The 27,883-nt window shown below is 41.0% G+C and overlaps 1 protein-coding gene across 1 annotated transcript in view; it reads left to right on the forward strand.

The window, feature by feature from the left end:
- JARID2 (jumonji and AT-rich interaction domain containing 2) overlaps positions 1 to 27,883 on the forward strand; it is a 184,675-nt gene that overhangs the window by 104,454 nt on the left and 52,338 nt on the right. The window contains exon 3 of the mRNA XM_053396823.1: positions 10,888 to 11,029. Within this exon, the coding sequence (XP_053252798.1) occupies positions 10,888 to 11,029 (142 nt within the window). The remainder of the gene's footprint in view (positions 1 to 10,887; positions 11,030 to 27,883) is intronic.

The following is a 27,883-nucleotide window of genomic DNA, read 5'->3' on the forward strand; positions in this document are numbered from 1 at the left end:
CTTTATTGCGTTTAAGAGCTTTTCCTTTCTGCTCCTTCTCCTCATTTTGAAGTCCATGACCAGCATTCCTGATGCGTGCAGTTCCACCATCTTTGATTGTTCCAAGTATGCTGTGCAACATGGAATTTGACATATTGGGCAGGAAATAGTTGCTCAGTCTTTTGCTGCAGGCATAACTCTCTCTGGCAGTAGCTTGGTGGGATCCCTTCTTCCTGTAGAAAGTATCATTTTTCAGGTTTAAGATCCTTCCTTGCTTCTGAAGTTAGGAAGTATAAATGAAAGCAAATGGCATAAATGGTCAGAACTTGGGTTTTATGTGTATTCATTTTACTTACTTGAGTTTATATGTTTCCCACATCCTCTGTGCTGGATAAAGCCCCCTTAAGCATCTCCCAAAATGCACATGAACATAAAATTATATCTAAACCAATAAAAAGGCAAGACAATAAAAACTAATAGATCATGCTTAATTTTTAACATTTGGGAACAACATTCCTGACGCTTTACTCTTGGGTCAATTTATATTTTATTGAAAATAAATTTTACTCTGACCTCTAAAGTTAGGGTGAAATTTGTGCAATTTCACACATTTATATTTTGAGGCATTCAGAGTGAGAGCATCAAGGAAGCACATAAGGTTTTCTTCTTAAATACTGTAAGTTAAGTGTTTTTGTTTGGGGTGCAAATAAATTATTCATTAGGCTTTCAATTTGGTCTGATTTTTCCTTTGTCTTTCATTGTCAGCAGATTATTCCATGTGTTATACAGTGTAATTTCCCCCAAGATGTTTATATTTTGAAGTAAAATTAATTACTCCCGATCGGAGTTCTGCAGGCAATTACGAAGGTGCTTTTGTACAAGCCAAGCAGAGCTTGTAGGAGTAGAATGTATCTGGATACAGCTGGGAGGCGGGGGGGGGGGAGTGTTTGGTTTTTGTTTTGAATTGCTGTGCTTAGCAGAGGATTAAATCTATTGTCAGATAATGCTTGCTCTGGAGGGTCAGCACCCCATTACTGGGTCATGTGTTACCGCTGTAAGAGGCCTCTTCAGAGCATGTGTCACATTGGAAAAAAATATTTCTTGAGTCTGTCTGGAGGGCTGCCCACGCTTCAGGCAAAAGCCATGAAGGGCTGTTCTGAATGACATGCATTACAATATCAAATGAGGTTGCACAATTGGAAATATGCCACAGCTTTTTGCTTTCCATAGTCAGATATTTGAGCTCCCTGCAGGAACATCTATGCAGCCATGCTGCTACGCATAGAGACACGCAGGCCTCTCAGTGAAGGGAAGCATTTTCTGTTTCCCTGCCATCTTAATTCATTCAAAACACTTACCAGCTATCTTGCAGTCACTTCTCTCTCTGATTCTAGGTTTGCGTTTTCTTTTCTTCTTAAAAAAATAGCTTTCAGATTTGCTTTACTGTTCCTTTATTTCATTTACGTTGAATTCTTCAAGTCATTGATTCCAAAATGGTATCTTTTACTTCAGTTGAAATTGTTTATTGTCACATTTTGTTTTCAAAGCTGTAAAAGGTAACTGCTTCAAACCAGTTTTGGATGATACATTGTCCTATCTGTTTGACGCCCCTCGTTCTTTCCCCCAAAGCGATCTTGTGCGTTTTGCCTGTTGTGCTAAATCTGCCCTCCTTGGTACAGGCATGCCTCAGAGATATTGTGGGTTTGGTTCCAGACCACCGTAAATCAAATATCGCAATGGAGCGAGTCACGCATTCTTTTTTGTTTCTCAGTGCATATAAAAGTTTTGTTTGCACTATACTGTAGTCCATTAAGTGTGCCAATGGCACCTTCTTTTTAAAAACAAAAAACATTTGCACCTGCATCCTCTTAAGGAACCTCAGGAGCCGCTGTGCAGTGGGGACAGGCCCCTGCAGCCTCATCTCCAACCCAGCAGCAGCAGTTCCTCCAGTCCTTCAGTTTGTAAAAATCACAGTATCTGTGACGCACAATAAAGCAAGGTATGCCTGTACTGCACAGCCGAAACAGAGAATTGTGTACAATACTATATGCTTAACTCCTGGTGAGAGCAACCTCAGAAGATCCCAGCCTCTATTACAGAGGTCTTTTCATTGACGTTGATATCTGAGGCCTACTTTAGAGGGTGGCTGAGGATACAGTGTGCCTGAATGAATGAATTTATTGAAAATACTACCCACAGTGAATTTCTAGAAGACAAATGCAGCACCCCATTGCCTCTGACATATCAAAGCTTTTTAGGCTGTCCATGATGCTTTAGAGCGCAATATGAAATCATAGTAAGAAATGATTATTTCACAGTTTTGCTGTTTTCCAGATGGAACTGGGGGGTGGCAACCTAGCTCTACATAAAAATGATTGTTGATTTCTTTCTCTTTATTTTATTCATTTCTGTAGTATTTGAAATGGTATTTTCTCACTTCATTCCTCTTCCCAGGGGCGGAGGGGACAAAGTAATACATATTACCATATTGGTGTGGGAGTTGCTTGCCTCTTACCAGTCTGGTAACGTGTTCATACCAGTCTGGTAACGTGTTCATGAAGGAGGCCATGTGTGTGGGTCAGTGACATGGTTCTTTAGCATATACATTCCTGGAGTGGTGTGAGAAGAAGCCACAAAAGATGCATCCTTCATGCGGTAATACATTGAAAAAAAACAACCATAGTCTATTTATCTAAGAGATGAAACTTAAAAAAAGAAATTAACACAAAGGCTGTCTTAAAGAGAACTGAGCTTGAAAGGCTAAATTAATCTGTAGAGTTCATCAGTTCATTGATAAATAGGACAGCTTTTAGGAGAAGAGACGGCTAAGGGGTAAACCCTGCACGAATCTCACATGGAGTCCCTAAGATGGTTGGACAGCGCTTTATGCACCTCCACTCAGCCAAGCTGGTGCCAAACATATTGCTCTACTTTCCTTCGGACCACATCAGTGAGGCCGGGAGGGGGGTCGTCTTGCCATACTTCGTAGGCTTGTGCCATGGGGAGGTCACTTCAGCGCTGCTAACACAGTGATTTGACTTCATCCCCAAAGTCCACTGCCTCTTGAGACAGACAGATGCCAACAATCAAAATAGTGTGTTGTTCTGGAGCTGGCTCTGGAGATGTGTGTGCAAGATTTCATTTAAACGAATGGGAAATGTATAGCCTTTTCTGTTTTCGTGGGGCTTATTCAGAAGAAGTACTTTAATGCACTTGCATTAATTTAAGTAGTGCTCCACCAACTGATCTCTACGTTACCCTTTAATTAATAGTTTACTTAATTGTAGCTTAAGGGCTGGCCCTATCATTAGGCAGAGTGAGCCAGCCACCTCAGGTAGCAAATGCTGGGGGCAAGAAGCAATAGGTAACCCCTAGCATTTGTCACTTGAGTTGGCCAGCACAGTCTGCCTAATTATAAGGCACAACTGAACGTGCCTTGAATCCTGCTTTGTACCTCCCACTCCAAACTTGAGAATCCTTCACTTTCCCTTAGGTATGATGGACAACACTGTCCCATTTTCACTGTGGAATTAAGATTCAGTTGCCAGTACACTCATCTTCTGTATGTGGAATGTGTGTGCCATCTTGTTCTCCATCTCAGGAAACAAAATGTCTCAGGCTAGCCTTGCGAGGCTGAGAGACCAGATACTATGGCACTGTGCTTTGATAATAATAGTGATAATTTTTAAAAGGCCCGCTGGACACAAAATGGCTGCTTGGAACGGTATCATTGCGGCAGCTGCTGTGTGGGGAACTGTTCCTATGGAGCAGCTTGCCATGAGAACTGGCCCTCAATGTGTGTCGTTTGTACTCATGCCACTGCTCAAAATTCCCGTTCGTGTTCAATAGCCGCACAGAGAAAACTGCACGGCAGCAGCTCATTCATGTCTCAAGCCAGTACACACAAAAGAAGCATTGCACAAAGTGACCAAGCTGTGATGGTTATTCCAAGTGAAATGGCCCTCAAAGATCTGGACAAAATGTTAATTTTCAGGCTGAGACAGGAAAAGGAGGAATTGGTTTAGCAAATGTACCTATCAGTGTTCAGTTGTAGCTTATACACCGAAGTAATGCGAAATGAAACATGCCCCCGGTTGCTTGACTTTGTAACAATTTTGGATCAGGATGAATGTAATCGGAAGGGCAATGTAGGTTTCCTTCAACTGCATGATTAAGCCAATTCCGTTTTGCTGATCTCTTCCTTTTGACAGCCTCACAAAACCAGCCTGTGCTGTAATGTCATGCATGCTTAGCTTCCATAGTAATGATGTGTATCTACATATATAAAATCACTCTTCTGTCCATTTACAAAGACTGTAAAAGCTATGGACTAATACTTTTTGGCGTGACAGCAACTGAAAAGCATATGCATGTGCTAGGATTATCAATTTAATGCCCAGTAGCTTGTCATATGTAAAAGCCAGTGGTTACTCATGTGATGGCCACAAGGACAGTCAAATTTGTGACAGCCGCATTTCTTTTTTAAAAGAAAACCAGTCCATTTTTAAATAATTTTAGACTACTGTCCTAAATTGGAATCCTTTACAACTTCAAGCCTTTTCCCCACTGTACTCAAGATACTGCATGAGTACAACAAATAAGGACTGAGCATAGCAGATATCACATCACAATGAAAGACTCTAAAATATGAGACAGGTTAAGCTTTTAAGTCCTCTTCAGGAACTCCGGTTAAACAAACACATGAGGGGGAGATGCAGGGACAAACGTTTTTGCTCCAGCCCACATTGTCATTCTTTTCCCCAAAAAAACTTGGAGGTCGCTTGTCTGAAGCAGAGAGGTTTCTGTACTCATGGAAGTTCCCTGAGTATTTGTCCCTCCCTTTGTTATCAGCCCAAAGGTAACAGAAGACGACCTGAGAAATAGGTACTTTGGTTGACATCATTGCAGGCGAAATAGTGGTTGAGATTTTGGCACAGATCGTTGTGTTGTCTTCTCAAAATGGCTTTCTAGAAAAGCTTCTTGCTGACCAGGGTTGTGATGTTAGGGGTAGAAATGCTGTTGTCAGGTAGACTATTTGATTTTTTTAAAGGTTCTTAAAATGGTGTGAAGCTGAGGTCCAGAAATACACCCTTGTAAAGAACAATGGAGCGCTACATATACTACTGCAGTGCAATTCAGCAGAGGAGCTACAATCTGCCTGGCTGGTGTTACACAAATTGGTGTAAGCTATTCACATTACGTTGAAGGTTGTTAATATAATATATTATATTATGTATCTGGCATACAATTAAGTCATTTAACTATGTTTGACTTGTATGCACTGATCAGTATTAATGGTACATAGCAGTAACTCTTGTCTGCTCCTTGTGAACTAGATAACAGAGGTGAAAACATTGGCGCATCTATTTCCCTCTTCCTATCTCATCGCAGCCTGATAAATTGAAGTGTGCAGAAATCATTACTGAGTTTCTTCCATTATCTAAGAGAGAATAGAAACCCTCCTGCATTTTGTGAGCTGTACGATGAATATATGTAGTGATTTTTTTCTGAAAGGCCTCGGGGGGGGGGGGAGAGGAGTGTTCCATTTTCAAAAGGAACTTCTTTTAACTATTATTTTGAATTCTCTTGCATTGTGCCCCTTAGTCAGATTGTTCCACTGATGGGGTCCCAAAGGTTATCTTTTAGCTGCTAAGGAGTTCATTTTTTCCCTTTAAATCCTCAGCATCCCATGCCATAGAAATTATATCTTATGATTCCAGTTATATCAGCATAAATCTTGCCCTTTTGTGTACTGAAAAAGGAAATGTAAAACTAAAGTAATTGTAAAAACTGCTCTTTAAATATATTGTCCTTTGCATATATTTGTAGCACAGACTTAATTAGCCTGGAATGGCTTTATTTTTGTTGTGTGAGACTATGACACATGATGTTTGTTAGGGGGGGGACTGTGTGTGGGACTATGGCATGTAAGATGGGTGTGACTGCCTCTGTATGTGTGTATGTGGCTGCATGTGTGAGAGGCAAGAGCATCTCTTTTTAAAAAATGTACACATTGCAAGCATCTGAAGATTGACAGCGCAATCCTAAATGGGGCTGAAGGAGTGTGAAGTGGTGGTTCATCTGCCACTTCCAAAACCCTGCTGGCTCCTGCCTGTGCAGACTTAGAGTGCGCGTACACACAGTCTTTGTATTTTCAAATTTCCAATGGAGGGAACTTAGTTGCACTGCTGACAGGCTGTCATAAAAGGAGAGCCTGATCCTGGTGCCTCCCCAATGAACAAAGGGGCCTTGGCTCTAGTAGGACCAAGGTTGCATCTCTCGCACCTGTGGAACTCCCTGTTTGGGTGCCTTTTGCCAGTGAGACATCCATTAGTGGTAGCTCTATGCCCACGGAGCTACTGTGGGCATAGTGAGAGTCTCTATAGTGGTCATGCTCCTCTTTTCACTGGCAGAGAACCACCCCTGAACAGTGTAAAACCCTCTCCAGCCAGTAGATCTGTAAGTTCGGTTTGCTCTGCCCAGATCAGTTTTCATTTATTTGGTAGAACCAAATGATAAAAGTATTACGGGACTGTATTATTTCAGGCTGCAGAGGGAGGAGTTTCATGCCATGTGGCTGCTTGTGTCATGGTGCAACTTTGTCATGATAGGATAGGCCAGGGGTCAGCAACCTTTTTCAGCCGGGGGCCGGTCTACTGTCCCTCAGACCATGTGGTGGGCCGAACTGTATTTTTTTTGGGGGGGGGGGGGAATGAATGAATTCCTATGCCCCACAAATAAGCCAGAGATGCATTTTAAATAAAAGCACACATTCTACTCATGTCAAAACACCAGGCAGGCCCCACAAATAAGCCAGAGATGCATTTTAAATAAAAGCACACATTCTACTCATGTCAAAACACGCTGATTCCTGGACCTTCTGCAGGCCAGATTGAGAAGGCGATTGGGCTGCATCTGACCCCCGGGCCTTTGGTTGCCTACCCCTGGGACGGGCTACACACAAGTACTTGATTTATGATCCATGCAACTATTAAAGACCCTGTAGCCCTCTTTCAATACCCAGCTATGGGATTTCCTTCTTAGAGAGACATGCCAGAACACTTTCCTCCATCCCATTAGGTGTCCTGTGAAAAGCTCAGTTGCCGAAGCAGGTGTATGGTTTAATCCAGAGGTTTTCAACCTTTTTGATTCCACAGCTCCCTTGACCAACTACATTCTTTCTGCGGCATCCTTGTGGGGCTCAGGAGCCTAGTTATGTCACCCCTTGCCTGCAGAGCTGGCAACCTCTCACCCTTTTTCGAACACCCTCCCTTATGGATTGTTCCCTCAGCCCCCTCTCTCCTATCCTTGGGAGTCCTATGGGCAGCAGCTGCTTCTGTTCCTGGTCTCTGAGCTGCCCGCCCCAAAGAAAAGTGCCTCCTCACACTGCCCCACAGGGGCCTGGGACTTGTCTGTCCATTCCCAACAGCAAGGGCTGCCTGGGCTCCGTCGCCCGCTTGCTTGCTTACTTACTCTGAAGCCGCCTCAGCTCCTGGCAACCAGCACCCCCTGGCCAGCCCCAGAGACACCATTCGCCTGCGGAGCCTGTAGCCAGGGCTGCTGCAGCAAACAGCCAGGCAAGCCTTTGGAAAGCAGAGACACATGATAGGGCATAAGAGGAGGAAAGGAAAGAAAGAAAGAAAGAAGGACAGAGGCCAATGTTGCCCGCAGCACCTCACCCATCATTCAAGGCAGCTCACGGTGCCACGGTTGAAAAGCCACTGGTTTAATCTGCCATGAACCTCCTTTTAAGAAGAAAGGCAGGATATAAATTCATAAGTATAATACACCCAACTCGAGATAAAATTTGAATTCTGGTCTCAGGTTGCTTTTAACAGTGAGATGCAAGAATGTTTTTATTTTGCAGACTGATGTGAGCGAAAAATGAGAATAGCTGCATGTCACAGGATTATTTTTACCACATAGCTAGTTGTATGGAGGAGTATATTTGGTAGCTTCATTTTCTTGAGACCCCCCCCCCCCAATCCTCTTGCTATAACTCTTGCACTTTCCTACAAAGTCAGCATTCCCTTCTCTGTCTGTGGAGGTGAGGAAGAGAGAAGTAGTCATTCAAACTGACTTCTTTTCAAGGTTGTTTTGTTTAACGTTGGCTACTTTGCACGGGCTACCTTTTAAAAACAACCAAAAAAAGCCATCTCCTCTTAGTTTTGTTTTGTTTTTTTGGCATGAATTATAACCTGCATGTAAATCACAAGATGGGCATGTACAGAGCATGTGAAGCAGTATAATTGAATGACCAGAGAATCTTTTTTAATATATTGAAAGCAAGCACCCTCCTTCAGACCTGGGTGCTCAAAGGAAATAATAAAAGCAGATGCTTGCTGCGCAGCCTCATTCTGCAGACACCATGCTAATTAAATTATGGCTAGGCAATGCTGAGGGATTCGAGTTACAGAGTTCCTCTGGAGACAAAGCAGTAAATGAGAAGTTTATGTTGCCTCTGGCAATAGAACAACGGGGCAAGCAAGGCATTTTCTACGCTTTGGTAACATTTGGGTCTCACCCTAGGAAGACCTACAACAAAACACAAATAGTTAACTTTTCTGAGATGGAAATCCCCATTCAGTGGTTTCTAAGTGACAAATTTGTTTGATTTACTGAGGATACGAATTTGAAGTGGAGAGAAAGCTGTTTTCTAAACACAAGTGAGTCAGAAGGCAACAGGACTCTTTCCTTGACTTCATACACTTCATATGGTTGGGTTTCGAGTGTAGCAGTTCTCCAGAACAAATATTACTCTTGAAAAATATATACGCAGTTCTGTCATAATAGTTACCTAACTAACTAACTAGAGCGCCTCAGTTATATGCTTGATCTAGGCTTCCCTGGAGTTTGGTAATTCTAAATTTAATCAACAGCATTAAAAAAAACACCACCCTGCACATAATACAAAAGGAAATAATTAGTTAATGTCAAATGCCTATGTAGGATACTGCCAGGAAGACAAAATTAGCTTTTTACATTCACTGAAAATATTTCCAAATATTACTCTGCTTCATGAAGAGTTTGGTGTAATGGGCTACAGTGGGTTTGGTGTAATTTTTAAATGGTGAGCAAAATAAGTTTTAGTGAAAGGGGAGGGGCTTTGAATATGGGGCACTTGATTTATTTGCATTATGAATCCACTTTACAGTCTAGTTAGTGAAGACAAATCAAAATTACTTTTTTTTCAAAACTTGGCTCTTTTTATTTTTGCTTTGCAGCTCTTTACACCGCAGAGTATCAATCTTCCTTTATTTTTCTCAGTAGGGAAATTTGTTTCTTTTTTTAGAAGGGTTTTTAAAATGGGTTTGTAGCCAATATGCATGAGCTTTCACTCAGAAAGAACTGTACTCTACTGTCTTCTAAAATAAATGACTTGCAAGTATAGACTTTGAGGGAAAAGAAGGTAGTTGGATAGAGCCCTTGAGTTAGGTTACTTGCTAGACTATAGCCAGAAGTTTCAAAATACCCAAATTGAATAAGAAATAATGTTTTCTCTGCTTACTCAGAATTGATAAGTGACACTGAATTAATTGAAAATGGCAGCCGCCCCCCCCAAACCGTATTTGGTGGGTAAAATTTAACTTTTGAATTTATTTACATTGTGGGGTGATTCACAGGTTATAATCCTATTTATGATTAAATACTACTTTACAAAACTCAGAATAATATCTCACCAGTTGCAGATTGTGGGTTGAAATCTGAAGGTTGCTTGTGAAGCAAGCACTGGAGAGAGCTTCATTTAGCTTTATGTAAGTCTGTAAATGCACCCTAATTGTGATCCCATTGATCCACCTGGTATGTACTGGGCAAATGTTGTAGCTGCCTAAAAGCTGGCAGGCCTACATTTTTTGTGCCTCACCCTCTTTCAACAGAAACTTAACCATATTGCCAAACAGGATGGCATCATTTGTAATATAGTGTTGGCAAAAGTTCATCCACTTGCCACATTGTAATGCTGCGTCTTTCCCAATGTTTGTGTGTGTGTGTGTGTGTGTGAGTGTGTGTGTGTGTGTGTGTGCGCATGCGTGCGCATATGCACATCATTGTGTATTTTGGAACTGTGGAGAACAGGATGGTATTTTCCAAGATCTGAATCAAATTGCAAGGATTACGTATTCAAAAATTCTTAGTTAAATTAAGTATGTCATATCTTAGACTGGTGGTGGTGGTTTTTTAAAAAGATCTTTGGTGCAGTCTCTGCCACAAGTTTAATATGCCCATAAATGTTTAATAGTTTTAATGTGACTTAGCAAACTGTTATTTAACTGCTATTCACTAAGTCTAGAGTCAAATCTTACACTGTTACTTCTGCGTGAGAGCACAATCTTTTGTTCATGCCATGGTTAGGGTTGCTACCCAGCTGGTTTGTTTTATGCCCTGGCCCCATTTATTTTTAATAGCCTATTATTTAAGGACTAGTTAAAACAGAGAGGGAGAGAGACAGGACAATTTAAAATCCATGTGATACTTGATCTATAAAACTTAATTGTGTCTTTAACCCTAAATAGATCCAGCTAAGTCCCACTATAAAACCCAGAGATGTATTTCACAATGACTTCAATGTATTGTAAAATATGAACTTTTATTAAGAATTAATGCAGGGGGACAATAATTAAGAAATGCCATATAGGGTCTTTAACAGCTTTAGCTCCCGATATAGTACCAGAGAAGCCTGCGGTACTTTAACTCTACACTCTTTTCAGTACAAAAATAGACAAAAGGTTAAAACTTCCTTATCTTAAGTTCTGCATCAACATAAATATGAGCGCCTCTCCCCCCCCCCGCTGCTAAATGGTTTAATGTCATTTGGTTCCTCAGCACCTTGGATATGCAGTAACCTGGTTCATTTTGTTTACAGTATTGTTGTTCATAGTTAATCCATTTTGTCCTTCTTAATTACAGGACTGCTTAGTAATGGCCAGTCTAAAGGATTACGACCTGGGTCTGAGCACCTAGAGAACGAGAAGGACGATGCGTCGCAAGTGTCCTCAACTAGCAACGATATTGGTTCCTCAGATTTTGAAGAAGGGCCATCAAGGAAAAGGTAAGATTCTCTTAAATTCCAATAGTCTAGCAGAATATAGTCTGATAAATGAAGTCTGAAAAAAGGCGCAGTTCATGCAAAAGTATCTTAGTATGCCAGTGTAGTGTGGTGGATGCTATATGTAAGGATGTAGACTTGTCAGAAGTTGGTTCAAATCCCTGCTTAGCCATAGTCTCATTGCATGGCCTTGAGAAACTCATTAACCTCACAACCTTGCTTTCTCAGACATAAAAACGGGATCTGTCTGAAAGAGTTGTTGTGAAAACAGACAAGATCAAGACCAAAGAGGACTCGGGTTGTTAACATTGTTGTATGTTTCTATATTATCTTCTTTCCCTTTCTTTTTTACAATGGATGCATCTTACATTTCATACGGTTGTGAAAACAGTTCCCATGTCCTGATCTCATCAGCTTAAGATCCATTTGAAGCAATTGCCCCTTGTAAGGCTTTCTGTGGTTAGGTTTCATTTTTGCAGCGGTTGATTGGTTAAACGAAACATTCAGTCATACTATTTATTCAGATCTGTAAAGGTAATTGTCCTTGTCACTGTATAGTTTACATACAAATAATGTAATTTCACGAGAGAGAACCGTTAGTGTCAACACGTTTGATTTACATGGAATGGAGCCAAAGGACAATAGTTTAAAAGGCATAGATAATCAGAAAGTGCTGCCTGTATTCTGGGGGCTCATTATAGAGATGCTGGTTATTGTCAGTAGGGGGGCTACTCTGATATAATAGTGTAACGATTTTGCTCCTGTCTCATAGAAGTCTGTAAAGAAATCCTTGTTGACTCTCATTACGCCGGAGTCTGAACCACTCCCTATCCTTTCAACAATGTGAACTAAAATGGAGCACCTTTCCCCAACAATATCTTGTAGAGAATATGCCGAAAGTGTGGAGTGGGTTATGAGGATTTTGTTTCTTGTATTAAATTGCATGACTGGGAAGAGGTGAATTACTTTTAAAAAGAAAGAAAGTAAAAGCTATGCTGCAGCCTTAAAGCAAGATTACTTGAAAACACAAAGAATTTTCTGAAGGATTTTCTTACGTTTTCCATATTGCCTTCATTCAGTTTCTTAAGACTAGGTCTGTTCTTCTTTTTTAATATTTATATTTTATTTAACCTTTTCAGTGAGGAAAGAAATGAATGAAAGAAAGAAAATAAAATACTTGAAATGGTGATACAATGTTATGGGTGTATAAGTAATACAATTATTCCAACAAATGTGACATTATTAACAAGACATTATACTTTTTATAAATGGAATCCAAATATCCTTATATTTATCCATACACAATCTGCATCTAAAAGCAATCCGTTCGTATGGTGCAGGAGTTGTCATGCCTTCTATCCATTGATTGAAGGGGGCCATGGTATTATCTTTCCAATGAATCAATATCAAGTCTTTTGGCAGAAGTGAAGGTGCAGAGAGTCGACCTACGCTGACACATTGTCAAACCCCATATAGTTGGTATATAGTTTAACATAATATTACCATCTGAAAAAAATTAAATTTTCCCCCAAAGTAGTGTTTATGCATCCTGGTACTTTCCCCCCAAAATTTGTAAGCATCAAACATTTCATAAACATAAGTTTCAAAGAAGCATTTTCCTTATTACATCTCTAGCAACATGTTGTCATAGACAGTCCCTTTTGTATAAAACGTAGTTCATAATCTAATGACACATTTGTTACAGAAGCTAAAACGTTGTCCCACTGCTTAGGTAAAATAGGAACGTCCAATTCTTTATATTCCATTTGCTTCTCAGATACGATTGCATTTCATTCATTTCTCTAGCTGTAGGAACCCAAATACATTTGTAGTTGTGTATAGTAGGGTATGTCCATGCATGCATGTGAGTGTGTATGACAGAGATAGAAATTACCAAACGTGATGCTACAAAGCATTTAAACAAACAAAAGAGGCTTGATACATTGAAACACCAGATACATCTAAAATAAAAAAATAAAAATGGTAAAATATACCTTCTGAGCTTATTTTCTCATTCCCATACCATTTCCTTTTTAGTCAATTCTTTTCTGCATTTCCATTCAGCAGTTTATTTTCCCTGAGGCTTGTTGGTGCTATCCGTTGTTAAGATAAATAGTTGTTAACTCACACAGAAAGTCAAGGTTGCTGTATTGGCCCATAAGAAAAAAAAAACCACATTTGTGCAGTTCCCTTTTAGGCCAGCTAAATATTACAAAATGGTGTGCAAACCTTTGAGTTCTCCAGACCCCTTCATCAGACTAGATAGTAAACAAAGCAATTTTACCAACAGCCAATATTATATAAAGTGGTTCTTTATTAACAGAGCCCTTGCTACTAGGGAAACCCATTTTTTGTTGCTAGTGCTTGAGTTCTTAAGAAGGGAATTAGCACTGTGGCAAAATGCTCTTCCAGGCCCAAAACTGCTGTTTGGAAAACAGGATTGATATATATAACAACCTCAAAAACCAAATCAGCATCAGATAAGTTGGGAAAGATTTCTCAACTCATGTGCAACTGAATATATCAAATGTTATAACCACAAAATACCAAAACCAAAAACATTTAAAAAAGATAAATAAATGTTTATATATAATAAACACCCATTCATAACAAATGCCAAACACATTTAAACCAAATAGACTGAATTTGTGTCTTTAAGTGTTCTTTTGAATTTAGATTGGGTATTATGTAAAGATTTTTTAGTGCTGCTTAATCTTGCCTTCTGCATGGGTATAGTTTTTCTTTGGTCACACCACTTTTCCGTTGTTGTATTATTTGGCACATTATGAGAGTCTTGGTTTATTTTGTCCATATGTGTATATGATAATTTGTGCTTGATTCCATTGCACCACTGAAGAAGGCCAATGTTTGCTCGAAACAGGTGTAGTATCTGATATACATGAGTGTCTATCACATATAAACATTATTATGAAGTTTATTTTTTATTCATCTAAGTATTTGCTTTTAAATTGTTTGGTTATAAAGCTTCGTATATTCAGTTGCACGGTATTTGAGAAGCCCTTTTACATAGTTGATTTGTGTTTGCTGCTGTTTTAAAAAACAGCAGGGCCCCAAATAAAGCAAAACCTGACCATCTCACTTTTAATCTCTAATGGGTTCAGAACTTGTACACTGTACTGAGATAGTGAACAAGGGAATGTGCCTAAAACACTCTGGAAATCCTGCTTCAACCCTTCCTTTTTTTACATACCAGTGGCATTTCTCATCAAGTATATACGATTTTGCTTTTGAATATCTTCCCTTCCTTCTCAAATGTCATGAGTGACCCCTCCCCCCTTTGGTACATTTGTGTGCATCCAAAAATATGGTATGGGCATATTGTGTTTTTTGCCCTTCGCTTTATTGCGCTTCACAGATATTGCTTCTTACAAGAACACGGGTGCAGCTGCAGGCTGCTTCCAGGAGAAGGCAAACCCCCCCTGCCACCTCTGCCCATCTTCCGGCCACAGGATTGAAGCTGGCTAGTTTTCCCCTTCCCACCCCTGCAGCCAGTGGGGCCTGGCTTAATAGACCTACAGTATAGTGTAAACATAACTTTTATATGGGAAACAAAACAAAAAATTGTGTGACTTGTTTTATTGTGACATTCGCTTTATTGAGTTGGTCTGGAAACGAACCCGCAGTATCTCTGAGGTGTGCCTGTATATAGATTTTGTAATGTTATTCTCAAGATTGCCTGTACAGTATTTTATATTTATCTACATTTTAGGAAGTTTTGCCCCCTAGTGGTTAAAATTTTCCTGTTCATCTCTGAAGCAAGGCTGGATGGCGTGCTGCCAGTTGAAATATGTATTTAATCAAGAGCATGCCAAACTTAGGCTATCAATGATTCTCTCACTCCCATAACTAGCATATGCATTGGTTTTGGTTTTCTACTAATGCCACATGTGCTGTATGTCTTGTTGCTATGCACACTGGAACAAATCATAAGCTTTGTGCAGATAATGAAGCAAAGACCTTTGAGGTCCTTGTTGAGTAGTAAATCAGGCTTGGGAGACGATAAAATCTTGCTCCTAATTAAATTGGCACCTAACTTCAGCCGCTGGAGGCTATTTCATATACTGTATTTTTCGCTCTATAACACGTACCTGACCATAACACGCACATCGTTTTTAGAGGAGTAAAACAAGGGGGGGGGGGAAATCTGAATGAAACAGTGGATGTATCATTTTTGTGCCTCATGCTGTGGCCACAGACATGTGATCTGATGGTGAGCTTGGGGTAGCCCAATGCAAAAATCCTGAGAATCCCCGTGGATCTGTGCTTTGTAACCACGTTTTTGCACCATTGCAGCCCCAGGCAACAGTGGGTGCATGATTTTTTTGGTGCAGGCTGTAGCCATGGACATGCTATGTGATCTGATGGTGAATTTGGGGTGACCCAATGCAAAGATCCTGAGGATCCATGTGGATCCATGCTTTGTAACCACGTTTTTGCACCACTGCAGCCCCAGGCAACAGTGGGTGCGTGATTTGTTTGGTGCAGGCTGCAGCCATGGACATGTAATGTGATCTGATGGTGAATTTGGGGTGACCCAATGCAAAGATCCTGAGGATCCATGCTTTGTAACCACGTTTTTGCACCACTGCAGCCCCAGGCAACAGTGGGTGCGTGATTTTTTTGGTGCAGGCTGCAGACATGGACATGCTATGTGATCTGATGGTGAATTTGGGGTGACCCAATGCAAAGATCCTGAGGATCCATGTGGATCCATGCTTTGTAACCACGTTTTAGGTGGGGAGGGAAGGAAAAACACAGAAGGGACAAGGAGCACGAGAGGGGTGTGTGGAAAAGCAGCTGGCTAAGAATGCAGGGGAGGGATTTAACGGGAGGGAGGAAAGGAAGGCAAAAGTCCCCCCCACACACCCAAGCCAGCCCCCTCTCTCTCCCACCTCCATGTTTTCCCTAAAATGCTTCCCTGGACGCAGCACCACCGGAGGACGGAGATCCTTTCCTTTCCCCTCTGCTTGCCTGGAGGGAAGGGGTTGCCTGGAGGGGAGGGGATTTGCCTGCTCTTTGTTCCGTTTGAGCAAACAGCAACCGAAACAGAAGAGAGTGGGCAGTAAGACCCTGAGGCAGAATGCAGGAAAGCAACAGCTTCCTCTCTCACGGAGCTCCCTCCTCCCTTCTCCCTGACACGCGCGATTGGATTTTTGTCTGATTTTTCCTCTGCGCTTGGGAGGGTCGGCTCCAGGGACCCCACATTCGCTCAATAACACGCACAGACATTTCCCCTTACTTTTTAGGAGAAAAAATCTGTGTGTTATAGAGAGAAAAGTACGGTACTTCAGTGCTACTCCATAGGACTTCTCCTACAAACCAATCCCCTGAGGAGAATAGTTATGCTGGAAATAGTTACATCCATGTCTGCTCAGGAGATTGTAAGTTGCATATGCATTGCATGCTAACATCCAGGAGCGAAAAATAATGTCAGCAGCATTAGTCTGGGATGAAAATAGTGGACTGTCTTACAGGATTGTTGTAAGGATAACTATGTATGTGATGTGCTTTTTGAGCACTTCGAGGAAAAGCTGTGCCCAAACAGTAATAAATCTTAAGAAAATTATGTTCTGGGCACTGGAAATATTAAGTGTTTTATTTGCCTTCTATGTTAGACTGACACACAGCATTTAATGAGTTTTTGGATAGCTACTCTCTTTGCAGGGCAGATGTTAAGTTGTTTGAATCAGTGTTGCAAGGGAAATCTGGATTCCTGCACTGAAAGCTTTGTTTGGTGGTATAAAGGTTTCACGCCACTTGTTCTCTTCTAGGAGAGGTCAGTACACAGGAATTAGTTCCTGGTCTACCAGAAAGAGCAGAGCTCATCCCTGTCTCAGAAGGACCTTCATTTGATCATGGGGCAGGCATTTAGAGGACTGCTTTCAGCCATTTGGCATTTCAATATCAGACTTCATCCAGTTAAAAGATGGTCTCCTGATTCACACGTCCTGCTCTGTTCCCAAATAGAAAACAAATGTTCTTATAAGTGACTTCTCTGGGCAGCAAACCATTCCAGGTGGCTCTTGCATGGCGGTAATGATCATCCCTGCACAGTAGCACCTCTGATCGGTGGCAACATATTGGAGGACAATATAATTCCATTTTGTTCATGTAGGCCAGGCAGGTCCAAAGTCTGTTTCGGGGGCCTAATCTGGCTCACTGGTCGGTTTAATCCGGCCCCTGTGGCCTGATTAAAAGCTCAACAACAGTCTTTAAAAAAGGTCAACAACTTTGGTCGGTCCTTTGGTCGGCCCTCATGGCCCTTCACTTCATCAAATCTGGCCCTCTTTGGAAAAAGTTTGGACACCACTGATGTAGGCTGATTTAGGAATGTCTAAATGCTACGAAGCAGGCATGAAACATAATATGGACACAGGACAGTCCTGTAGATAAGTGCTAATAATATTTTCAGCACCTCCCTCACATCTTCTATTTATCCTGTGGCAGTTTGCCTAGAAGAAATTACTACTAAGAGTGGGTGAATGCCTTAGTCAGGTGCAATGATGGAGGCAAGCCATTCCTGGGAGTTTGGTTTCCTTCATTTCCTTGCAGCTTAATGTTGTCCACCAGTAGAACATCTTTATTTTCCGGATATCAAAGTACTTTATGAGCTGTTAAACCTCACCATAAACCCTGTAGGGATTACATATACAACCGAGGGATTGTTCTATCAAATCTTCAAATGTCAGTCTTCAGCTGTGCAGGTATGGTGCTTAGAAAATATTCAAACTCAAAAGACTTCTCTACAGTCAAAATAATGATTAGGAGTCTTCCTCGAGGACAATTTGTCTTTGTAGTTGAACAAAGAACGCTCACTTCAGCACTTTGAATACCTACAGCATGAGCTATAAAGTGGTTTAATCCTTTATAAGTGTTTGTCTGGCATTGTTGACCAGGAATGTAGCAAATTATATTCAACCAAGTGTGTAAATAATAGGCCTTCATTCATTTGGTTTGTAGGGTGGATAAGGCTACATAAAATATCTCGTGTAATGTTGAAAATCACCCCCTCTCTCCGTTTGTGTTTTTTGGGGGGAGGAAGGATGTACAGTTGATCACATTTTCATTAGGAGTCACTTAAATTTAAAACTTAGATTTAATTGGTTTTAACATGCCTGGGGCATTATTAATGAATTACTAGACAGTAATTCATAATAATTTTTCCCATCAAAAGATGGAAACTCCATGCAGAAATGGGGCCATTTAGGCATTGTACTGAATTCTTCTCCTCAAAGTACAGTACTTTCCTGTTTCATTCCAGCCAACAAAACTCTCTCTCTCTCCCTCTCCATCCCCCTCCCCCTGGAAACTATATTAGCACTTTTAAAATGCATTTAATATTTGCATATCAATTAGAAATGTGCTACTGATTAAAAACAGCAACAAAGCATTTTCCAGCAACGTTACATGAATTACTAAAAATAAAAGCAGCTAAAACTAAAAGCACACATCTTCAAGACAGGCCCAAACTTATTTGTTTATTTGAAATCTTTTAATAAAATAAAAGCTAAGCCTTAAAGTAAGAACATGGGTAAATCATACCTGAGAAATATTTGTGGTATGTGAATATTAGATTAGGTTGAGATCTCTAAAAATCTTGTAGCAAACCATTTAATCTTAAATAAATAAATGATAAGAGATTGTCAAGGACCAGGATCCAGCATATCATTATATTTAACAGTTGGTGCCCTTCTTACCATGAACAATGAATCCCTAAGTTAGGGATGGGGAACCTGTGGCCCTCCAGATGTTGTTGGACTCAAAGTCCCATCTTCCTCACCCTGCATGGCCAGTGATCAGGAATGATGAGAGACGTAGTCCAACAACATCTGCAGAGCTAAACGTTCCCCATCTCTGCCCTAAGTGAATAACTCTTCCATGGCTAAACAGATTACATAATGACAAACACTAGTGCTACACAGTTGTGAGTTGTTGAGCTGAACGCAATGTGAAGGTTGCATACAGCAGCCCACCAAGAGCTTGATGGGTCTCTAGTTTGGAAGCCTGACCAGGACTGCAAAGCTGGGGTGGGGAATGTTGAAGCACCTAGCATACTGCACTGAATGGCTGGTTGCCCACATCTGCAGCTCGGTAGGATACAACTTAGTTGTGTGTTGTTGTTTAGTCGTCTTAGTCGTGTTTGACTCTCTGTGACCCCATGAACCAGAGCATGCCTTGGAAACTCTCACTTTCTTCTCAGAGCTTCTCCTTTTTATGTCCATGGAATTTTCTTGGCAAAATACTGGAGTGGTTTGCCAGTTCCTTCTCCAGCTTAGTTGTGTAGCCCTCGCTTAATCATGTATGAAAAGAGCATTTCAGTCCAACACTGTGCTTCTGCACCCAAAGGTCAGACCATCTGTAGTACCCATATGCAGCTGAAATTACAGGGTCCAAATCACAGCATGACAGAAAAAGAGAGCAGAGTAGCAGCCACATTTGGACTCAAACTTGCCAGTGTTGGATATCTGATGTGTTTCAGGAGGTGGTACCTTCATGCACTCCACATCTGTAAAGAAGCAGAAGATCAGGAGTGCCTTTAAGCAACAGCACCATTCCCTCAGAAATGTGCCGTCCTCCACAACTCCCAGACAAGCCTTAGCCCCAGCACATCTCTGTTTACAAATTAAGCACTGAAAGCAGAGTGTAATACTTCATACTCTCATTAGCTGAGTCAGCTTGGCAGGGAGCCTCCACTCCTGTTTTTTTGTCTTCAAAGTCTGCAGTTCTTTTCATCAGTCTCATTTTACTTGTAGATGTCTACAGTGGACTCGGCCATACAGCTGCAAATAAAATGTTTTAAGTGTGTTGGAAAGTGCACTATACAAATGTGACATTAGATGGCAATGGTGAGCTAGCGCAAATTCAATATTTTTTCCAAAACATTTTAAAAAATGCATTTTCACATCGTTTTCTAATATGTTTGCAGATTCTACCAGTGTTCATAGTTGGCAAAGAAGTACTACTTTTGACCTTTAGCTGTAGTGTCCATCTGTCCTCACTATGATGTTGTTGTTTATTAAACTTTCTATACCGCCCTTCATCAGAGGATCCCAGGCCAGTTTACAATCTAAAACCCCCAAAATACATACCATATTAAACCTAAAGATATGTGACAAAGGCATCAAGCGCCTCCCTGGGGAGGGCATTCCACAAGCAGGGAGCCACTGCAGAAAAGGCCCAATCTCATGTTGCAGAGGAGACACATGAAGAAGGGCCTCGGATAATGATTGCAGAGTCTGGGTCAGTTCATATGGGGAGAGGCAGTCCTTTTACAATATTGTAAAAGTCCAACATTTCACAGCAGGAGTAGGCAGCCTAAGGCCCTGGGGCCGGATGCAGCCCAATCGCCTTCTCAATCCGGCCTGCGGACGTGTTTTTATATGAGTAGAATGTGTCCTTTTATTTAAAACACATCTCTGGGTTATTTGAGGGGCCTGTCTGGTGTTTTTACATGAGTAGAATGTGTGCTTTTATTTAAAATGCATCTCTGGGTTATTTGTGGGGCATAGGAATTCGTTCATCCGCCCCCCCCCAATATAGTCCAGCCCACCACATGGTCTGAGGGATGGTGGACTGGCCCATGGCTGAAAAAGGTTGCTGACCCCTGTTTTACAGTATTGTTAAGAACTATATGGTCTAATCATAGCTGCATCTCCCTGAGAATTGAAAGTGTTTAGACTACTTTGTTATATCCAGATGAGTTGCTTATTTATGTGTTGTCCAAGACAATTGTTGTACTCCCAATAAGAATGGGCAGGAAGAGGTTTCTGAGTCCATTTTTGGAGATTGGATTGAGCTGTTGAATATGTGAGTCCAATTCAGAAGCTGTAAGCCACAAAAGCATAGTTTTGAGTCCTTTCTGTTCTTTCAGAAGCATAACTTCACTTAGCATGGGTCTCCCTGGCTGAGCGCTCTGAGCATTGCACCACACTGCCTATTTACTTGGAGGCTTGAGTCTCACCTTTAAAAGTAGCTTAGTTCTGCAATTCAGCATTCTCCCTACATTATTTAAAGATATACTGCATAAATATGCTTAGCCTCACATGAGAATAGGAGTCTGGATTATTCTCCAGTTACATTGCTATAGCATATGTTTTGCTCTATGCAGAATGCTCTATATTAATAATCCTTCAAAGGAAAGTAGCAGTTTATGACTATGCAGTAGATATTCTAGATTGTGACCTTGATTGTACCATAACAGGTCTGTACAAATCTAGAATTACTCCATGTAGGATTGTTGCCTTTTTCTCCATAACTTTATAGGAAATACTGTTTGAGGGTGTCTTCATATTTTGTAAATAAAATGGAAGGAGCATAAATATAAATATTTTACCAGCATTTAGTCACTGCTGGAGTTTTCTATGGAAGCACTAAAATGGCACTTAATCAGAATAAAAGGTATATTTAAACAAAGGTCAACATTTTTTAAAACGGCGTTTGAATCATGGTCTTAGTTTATTTGCGAGTAGTTGTTTGCACAAGTAAATGGGAAGCGTAATTTCCTGAAGTGGCAAAACTTTTATGCAAGACATTTATTACTAATAAGATGGTTTTATTGCCAAAATGAGTCCAAATTGGATCTGATGATGGGATTTTAGGAAAGCTTGTTGAAGCCATTCTTCTGTGGTTTGTTTAGAAGCTGCTTTGACAAGCAATTTTATGGTTGGCATGTGCTTTCATATTGAAAAAGAGGCGGGAACATTCTGAAGTTGAATCATGAAAATAAAAAGAACACTCAAGTAATGTTTTTGTGCCTATTGTATGTCCAAAGCGTTTGAGCACCAACACTGTAGAGGCTTTTAAGAACATAATTTATTTTGCTCCTGAATCTGCATTAATATGAGAGGTTGGATACTGACTGTTGCTCAGATTGAAGGTTTTGGATTATACCGTGCCAATAACTGTTGGAATACTTGTACATTGAAATTTAGTTTTCAAACTGGAATTAGAATGCAAACACCATCGTTTTAATTCAAAGTTTCTGCTATTTAATGATTACTTGAAAGTTTAACAAAAATGGCTGAGTCTCAGCAGATGTAATACTCCTTCCTGTTTAAAATTCTGTCAAAATAGTCAGGAATTGATTTCTGCAGGATTGGAATCTTTCAGATAAATATTTTTTCTCTTCCCCCATTTCCCTGAGAATACTAACACAGCTAACCAGTGGCAGAAAGGGAGAGGGGCTTGCATCAACTGACATTGGCTATGAGAGATTCAGTATGAAATGGAGCTACTTACACCTTTATAATAGTTGTATAAAATGGCAAATTTTGGCTGGTGCAATTTCTCCTTCAATGGCAACACTATGAAAGCAGTGCCTAAAATGTGTACTTAGCTCAGTGTTTCATCAAATTGGGGGTGCGGTGTTGGCACAGTCATAGTCACTGCTGTCATTTGCAGTTACTGCATCCGCACTGTCTTGGCCACTTTTGTGAGTCTGAACATCCGTGAATGAGTTGGAGTTGGGGATGAGCACTGAAGTCACCAGGTTTGTGGATAATTCTCAATTCCTCAGAATGGTGAGAATTTAAGTAAGCTACAGCCCTCCAAGTTGTTATTGTTGTAGCTGTTTAGTCGTGTCTAACTCTTCGTGACCCCGTGGACCAGAGCTCTCCTGTCTTCCACTGCCTCCCAGAGTTTCATGTTGGTAGTTTCGAGAACACTGTCCAACCGTCTCATCCCCTGTCATCTCCTTCTCCTTGTGCACTCAGTCTTTCCCAACATCAGGGTCTTAAAGGTAAAGGGTAAAGGGAACCCTGACCGTTAGGTCCAGTCGTGGCCGACTCTGGGGTTGTGGCGCTCATCTCGCTCTATTGGCCGAGGGAGCCGGCGTACAGCTTCCGGGTCATTTGGCCAGCATGACTAAGCCGCTTCTGGCGAACCAGTGCAGCGCCCGGAAATGCCGCTTACCTTCCCGCTGGAGCGATACCTATTTATCTACTTGCACTTTGACGTGCTTTCGAACTGCTAGGTGGGCAGGAGTAGGGACTGAACAGTGGGAGCTCACCCCGTCGCGGGGATTCGAACTGCCGACCTTCTGATCGGCAAGTCCTAGGCTCTGTGGTTTAACCCACAGCGCCATCCGCAGGGTCTTAGGGTCTTAGGATGCCCCTATTCCCTCAATCCCAATCTTCCTCTCGTGAGCAGAAAGTCTGAAGGGAGGTTGTAAACATACTGTTCTCCCCATTATCAGGAAACCGTGATCAGTGTTCTCAATAGTGGGAAGACTTGTAAGCATGTTCGCCCCCAAAACATTTTGGGATTCTGCCCCTCACCCTTGGGATCCTTGAGGATGTGGATTTGGCATTAATGTTTAGATTAAACATTAGATTAGATTGTTTAGATTAATGTTTAGATTAAACATTAGCATAAAATTTCTTAAAATATGTGTATGCTGCAGCAGAGGCTTGGCATGAGATATTTAGTTTTATTTATGTATGTTTGTATCCTGCCTTATATATCCTGCCTTTCTTCCTAGAAGCTATAGATAACTGTCCAGCATTTCCTTGGAAACATTAAAGGAAGGAGATTTCCAGAGGTTAGGCAGGTTACTTCATTGTCTTACATGTATAGGAAGGCTTTCCTAATATTTAATCTACCTTCCTGTAGCTGAGAGTGGTTGCTTTTGTTTGAGCTCTTTAGGTTTCAAACAGCAATTCTCTAACTGGTGGAACCAGAATACTTTGATTTGGGGTATATTAGACTTGAATCATTTTGTTTGACCTTTTGTTAAACATTACCTTGTGGACGCCAAGTACCTTTTACTGCTTACTTTAAAGGAGTTACTCTCAAAAGCCAATAAATTAATAATTGTAGCTCCCACTCCTATTTGGAGAGTTTAGTTTTAGGGAAGTAAAATTTCTTCAAATGCTCTTACTGGTATGGCTGTGATTCCCTTAGATAAAATGGATTTATGAACATTCCTACTGATTAATGTATTTTTTAAACTCCAGAGTCTTCCGTATTATGTTCCATTATTTTGGAAAAGCAAAATTATGACAATTGAGGTTACAGTCTAGAGAATCTGGAAACAATTCATTCAGATGTTTGCATGCTTTTGAAGGACTAAACACAGCACTTTGCACAGTGATGTAATAGGCTGTTACCAGGCCATGGCAAAATGCATGTCTGCTAGTCTGGATTGCCCTTTTGTTTTGTGCAAAGTTGAGTAATTCCTGTGTAGTCATGTGTTCTCATATCTATCCACTGCTATATAAAGACCCTCAAAGACCGATTCGCCCTTATCCCCATCTCATTGTGCTGCCACATCTAGTTCTGGCTTTCGCATGCTGTGAAACCACAGCCAGTCATAACCGTTAAAACTATATTTATATGATGCAGACTAACTTTGCTATGCTTTTTTGTTTTATCAGTTGTGTACTACACTATATGACCGCTAGTGCTAGGGTTTTTTCTGGTTTTAATACATGTTTTGGAAAAGCATATATATTAAGTTCCTTTGTTAATCTGCAGAGGGAAATTAACAGGGGTTGCAGCCTTTTGTTTCTTGACCATGATTGCCATACAGTTTTGCCTTCCTTTTCTGATGGAATGTGAAGAAATAACTAGGACCCAGATGGTGGGAACCTATTAAAAGGACCAATGAGCTGCTGCAGATATCTGGTTTCTAGTATGCTGAGACTGCAGACAGTAACCTTCAGGAGAGGTTAAGCTGCCCTGAAGCAAACTGACCTTGTGACTTTTATCACTTCCTGTTGGCAGACAGGGAAAATTTACTCAAACGGATAGGAATTAATGAAGGAATTAATTGAACAGGAAGTCTTTCAACCCTGGAGAGGATGGATGTAATAACGTATACAGCATTGCTGTTATTGTTGATCTCTGGCAGACTTGGGGGGGGTGCATGTGCACATTCATATGTCTGTATTTTGGGGAGCTGATACATGACAAGATTTGTCTGTGCTTGCTGAAATTGAAAGCAGGCATAATAGAAGGGATGGAAATCCTCTTGTGGAAACCCAGCCCTGGTGTTTGTCTGTGCTTCTGTTTATGCTTTTTAGCCCTGCTGTTTTGCTAGAAAAAGAGGTGCTGGAACTCACCATGAACACTTCCTTCATTCTCTAAGAATGACAATGGCACCCACCTGAGATGTGCTGTAACTGAGTTCTGGCTCTAAAAAAACTCTGCTTTTTAGTAATGGGGTTTGCAACATGGTCATGCACCTATTTTATATTTATAAATAAATAAAAATTAAAACAACCTTCTTTTATTCCACCTTTCTCTGGCAAGCAGGCACAAGGCGGTTTACATCTACCAACTAAAAACCATCTAAGAACAGAATAATTTAAAATGACAGTGGAATACCAGCTGTTTAAAACTATGACGAACAGACAGTAGCAATAAAATGAGTCTTACAAGGTTTCAACTTAAAAATGCCCACTTAAACAAAACTGCCTCTGGGAGCAAAGATACCTTTCTGAGGAGATAATTTCATAATTTGGTTCCCACAATCCAAGAGTTGCGCTTTCTCTTTCTTGTTTTGTACCAAGCAAAACTCTGCTACTGGCGGATCGATGAGTAGGTCACAGAAACTGAGCCAAGTTCTTAAAGAGAGGTGGATGGAGGTGATTCCTGAGATAACCTGGGCCCAGAACATTTAGACTTTGGAAGACCAAAGCCAGTGCCTCAAATTCAACATGGAAACAAAGAGATAGGCAGCCGCAACTGACACAAAACTACCATAAAATGTTAGATCCAGATAACAGTCTAGCTCCCACATTCTGGACCCATTGGCATTTTTGGACTCTATTTCATGGCCCCACTCATAGGGAGGCTAAGAGCAGGACAACAGTTGACTTGCACCTAGTGCCTGACTAGTGCCCTTATATGATTTCACCTGATATCCCTTCCTGAAAATGCTCTACTACCCATGCTGAGCAGACATAATTGTAGCAGAAAAGTATGAACCCTTCACTGCCATCCACCACCAACGAGATGGACTGTAACCTGTGTTTGATTGAATTAGGTCTCTTTGAGTCTTCTGCCATTTGCACTTTAGCCATCTCCCAGCTTAATTTTCAGCCAGCTCCTCAAAAAATCAAGGAGAGGGTCCCTTGCTACAAGACAGGCGAAGGATGTCTTAAGAGTAATTGAATTAATTGTCCAGGTCACATCCAAATTCCAGAGGTCAAGCAGGCTACCAACAGGCCCACAGGTCATATCAGATGGAAAACCCCCAAGAAACATCAGGAAACTACCTGCCTCTATCAGCCTCCAGATGCAGACCCTTCTGATAGGCCAGGGTCAGTCCGTTTCTGCTCCCAAGCAATTTCCCCTCTTTTTTAGGCTTAGCAGTCCCCCTTTCATATGCTGAAGTGCACCTCCATGGAAACGTTTGGGAGGAAAGGGGGAAGGGAGGAAGACAGTTATTCTCCCTTGTCCCTGATGGCACACTGCCCCTCCTTGCATCCATTACTTGTAGGCTGTATTTCACATGATTGCTTTTTATATCGGGGCTTGTGGGACTGTCATGCCAAGTTTAAGATCAGATACCTTGGAGCACACTTGAAATCAATCATTTGGATACGTTCCAAGTGTATTGTGTGTTTACATGCTCATTTAGAATGTTGAAACTTCCATTTTTAAATTCAGTTTTATTTTATTGTTTATCATTGACATCATTTGTGTGTGTGCACACGTGCGCGCGCACGCATGCGCCTAAGCACACATTCCATTTGTACAATATTCTATTAGAAAAATAAAAAGTAACATCACTGAATATAGATGAATTAATCTAATAATGAAGAATAAACAAACAGACAGAATTGGGGGGGGGGACAAATAATAGTAAAGACTATTTTTTCAATCAATAGTAAAGACTGTTTCAGTCATACTAACTCAATAAATGGTTGAGATTTCCATGACGATGCTTTGGGAACATAATAAAGCTATAGCAATTCTCTTTATTAAAGATTTCTTAGTTTACAAAAATATGTGCATTGTCTCTTTTTTCAAGTTGTGTTTTCTACAGATCAGTTTCATTTGTTGTGTGACATTAGTGTTGCATGCAGTATTAGGCTGGGAAGAAAAGAGGGGGAAAGAGGGGAAGGGGGAACGGTGGGTGGGGTGGGATGGTAATGCTTCTATTCTTCTGCTTAGTGTATGTGTGGGGTTTTGTGTCAGCATCACTTGCATGGCTTCTCTTACTATTCGCTTGATGTATTTCCTTGGTGGTGAGAGAGGTCGTATAATGGTTAGCATAGCTATAGCAATTCTGACTTTGGTTATATTTAGCTTCCCCAGGTTAAAATGAAACTGTTTAAAGTGGGCAGGCTTCTCAGACAACTGTGAGTACTTCAGTTGAAACCTGATGCTGTGTCTCAACTGGTGTTAGAGTAATTAAGTGAAACAAAATTCAATAAAGTCATTTTTCACAGTAGGTTCTCTCCTTGCTTTCCCCCCATCTCTTTTACTGCCTCCCATCATGCACATGTTTCACAATGTGCCATTTACCAGACTAAGTTTCAGGTCTTGTATTTCTATCAGGCTAAGCAATTTGTGTCCATCTACCATGGGTGCAGTCACGAAATTAAAAGATGCCTGCTTCTTGGGAGAAAAGCGATGACAAACCTAGACAGCATTTTAAAAAGCAGAGATATCACCTTGCTGACAAAGGCCCCATATAGTTAAAGCTACGGTTTTCCCAGTAGTGATATGGAAGTGAGAGCTAGACCATAAAGAAGGATGATCACTGAAGAATTCATGCTTTTGAATTATGGTGCTGGAGGAGACTCTTGAGAGTCCCATGGACTGCAAGAAGATCAAACCTCTCCATTCTGAAGGAAATCAGCCCTGAGTGCTCACTGGAAGGACAGA

The sequence above is a fragment of the Podarcis raffonei genome, chromosome 7 (assembly GCF_027172205.1).
Source record: "Podarcis raffonei isolate rPodRaf1 chromosome 7, rPodRaf1.pri, whole genome shotgun sequence".
NCBI classification, from domain to species: Eukaryota; Metazoa; Chordata; class Lepidosauria; order Squamata; family Lacertidae; genus Podarcis; species Podarcis raffonei.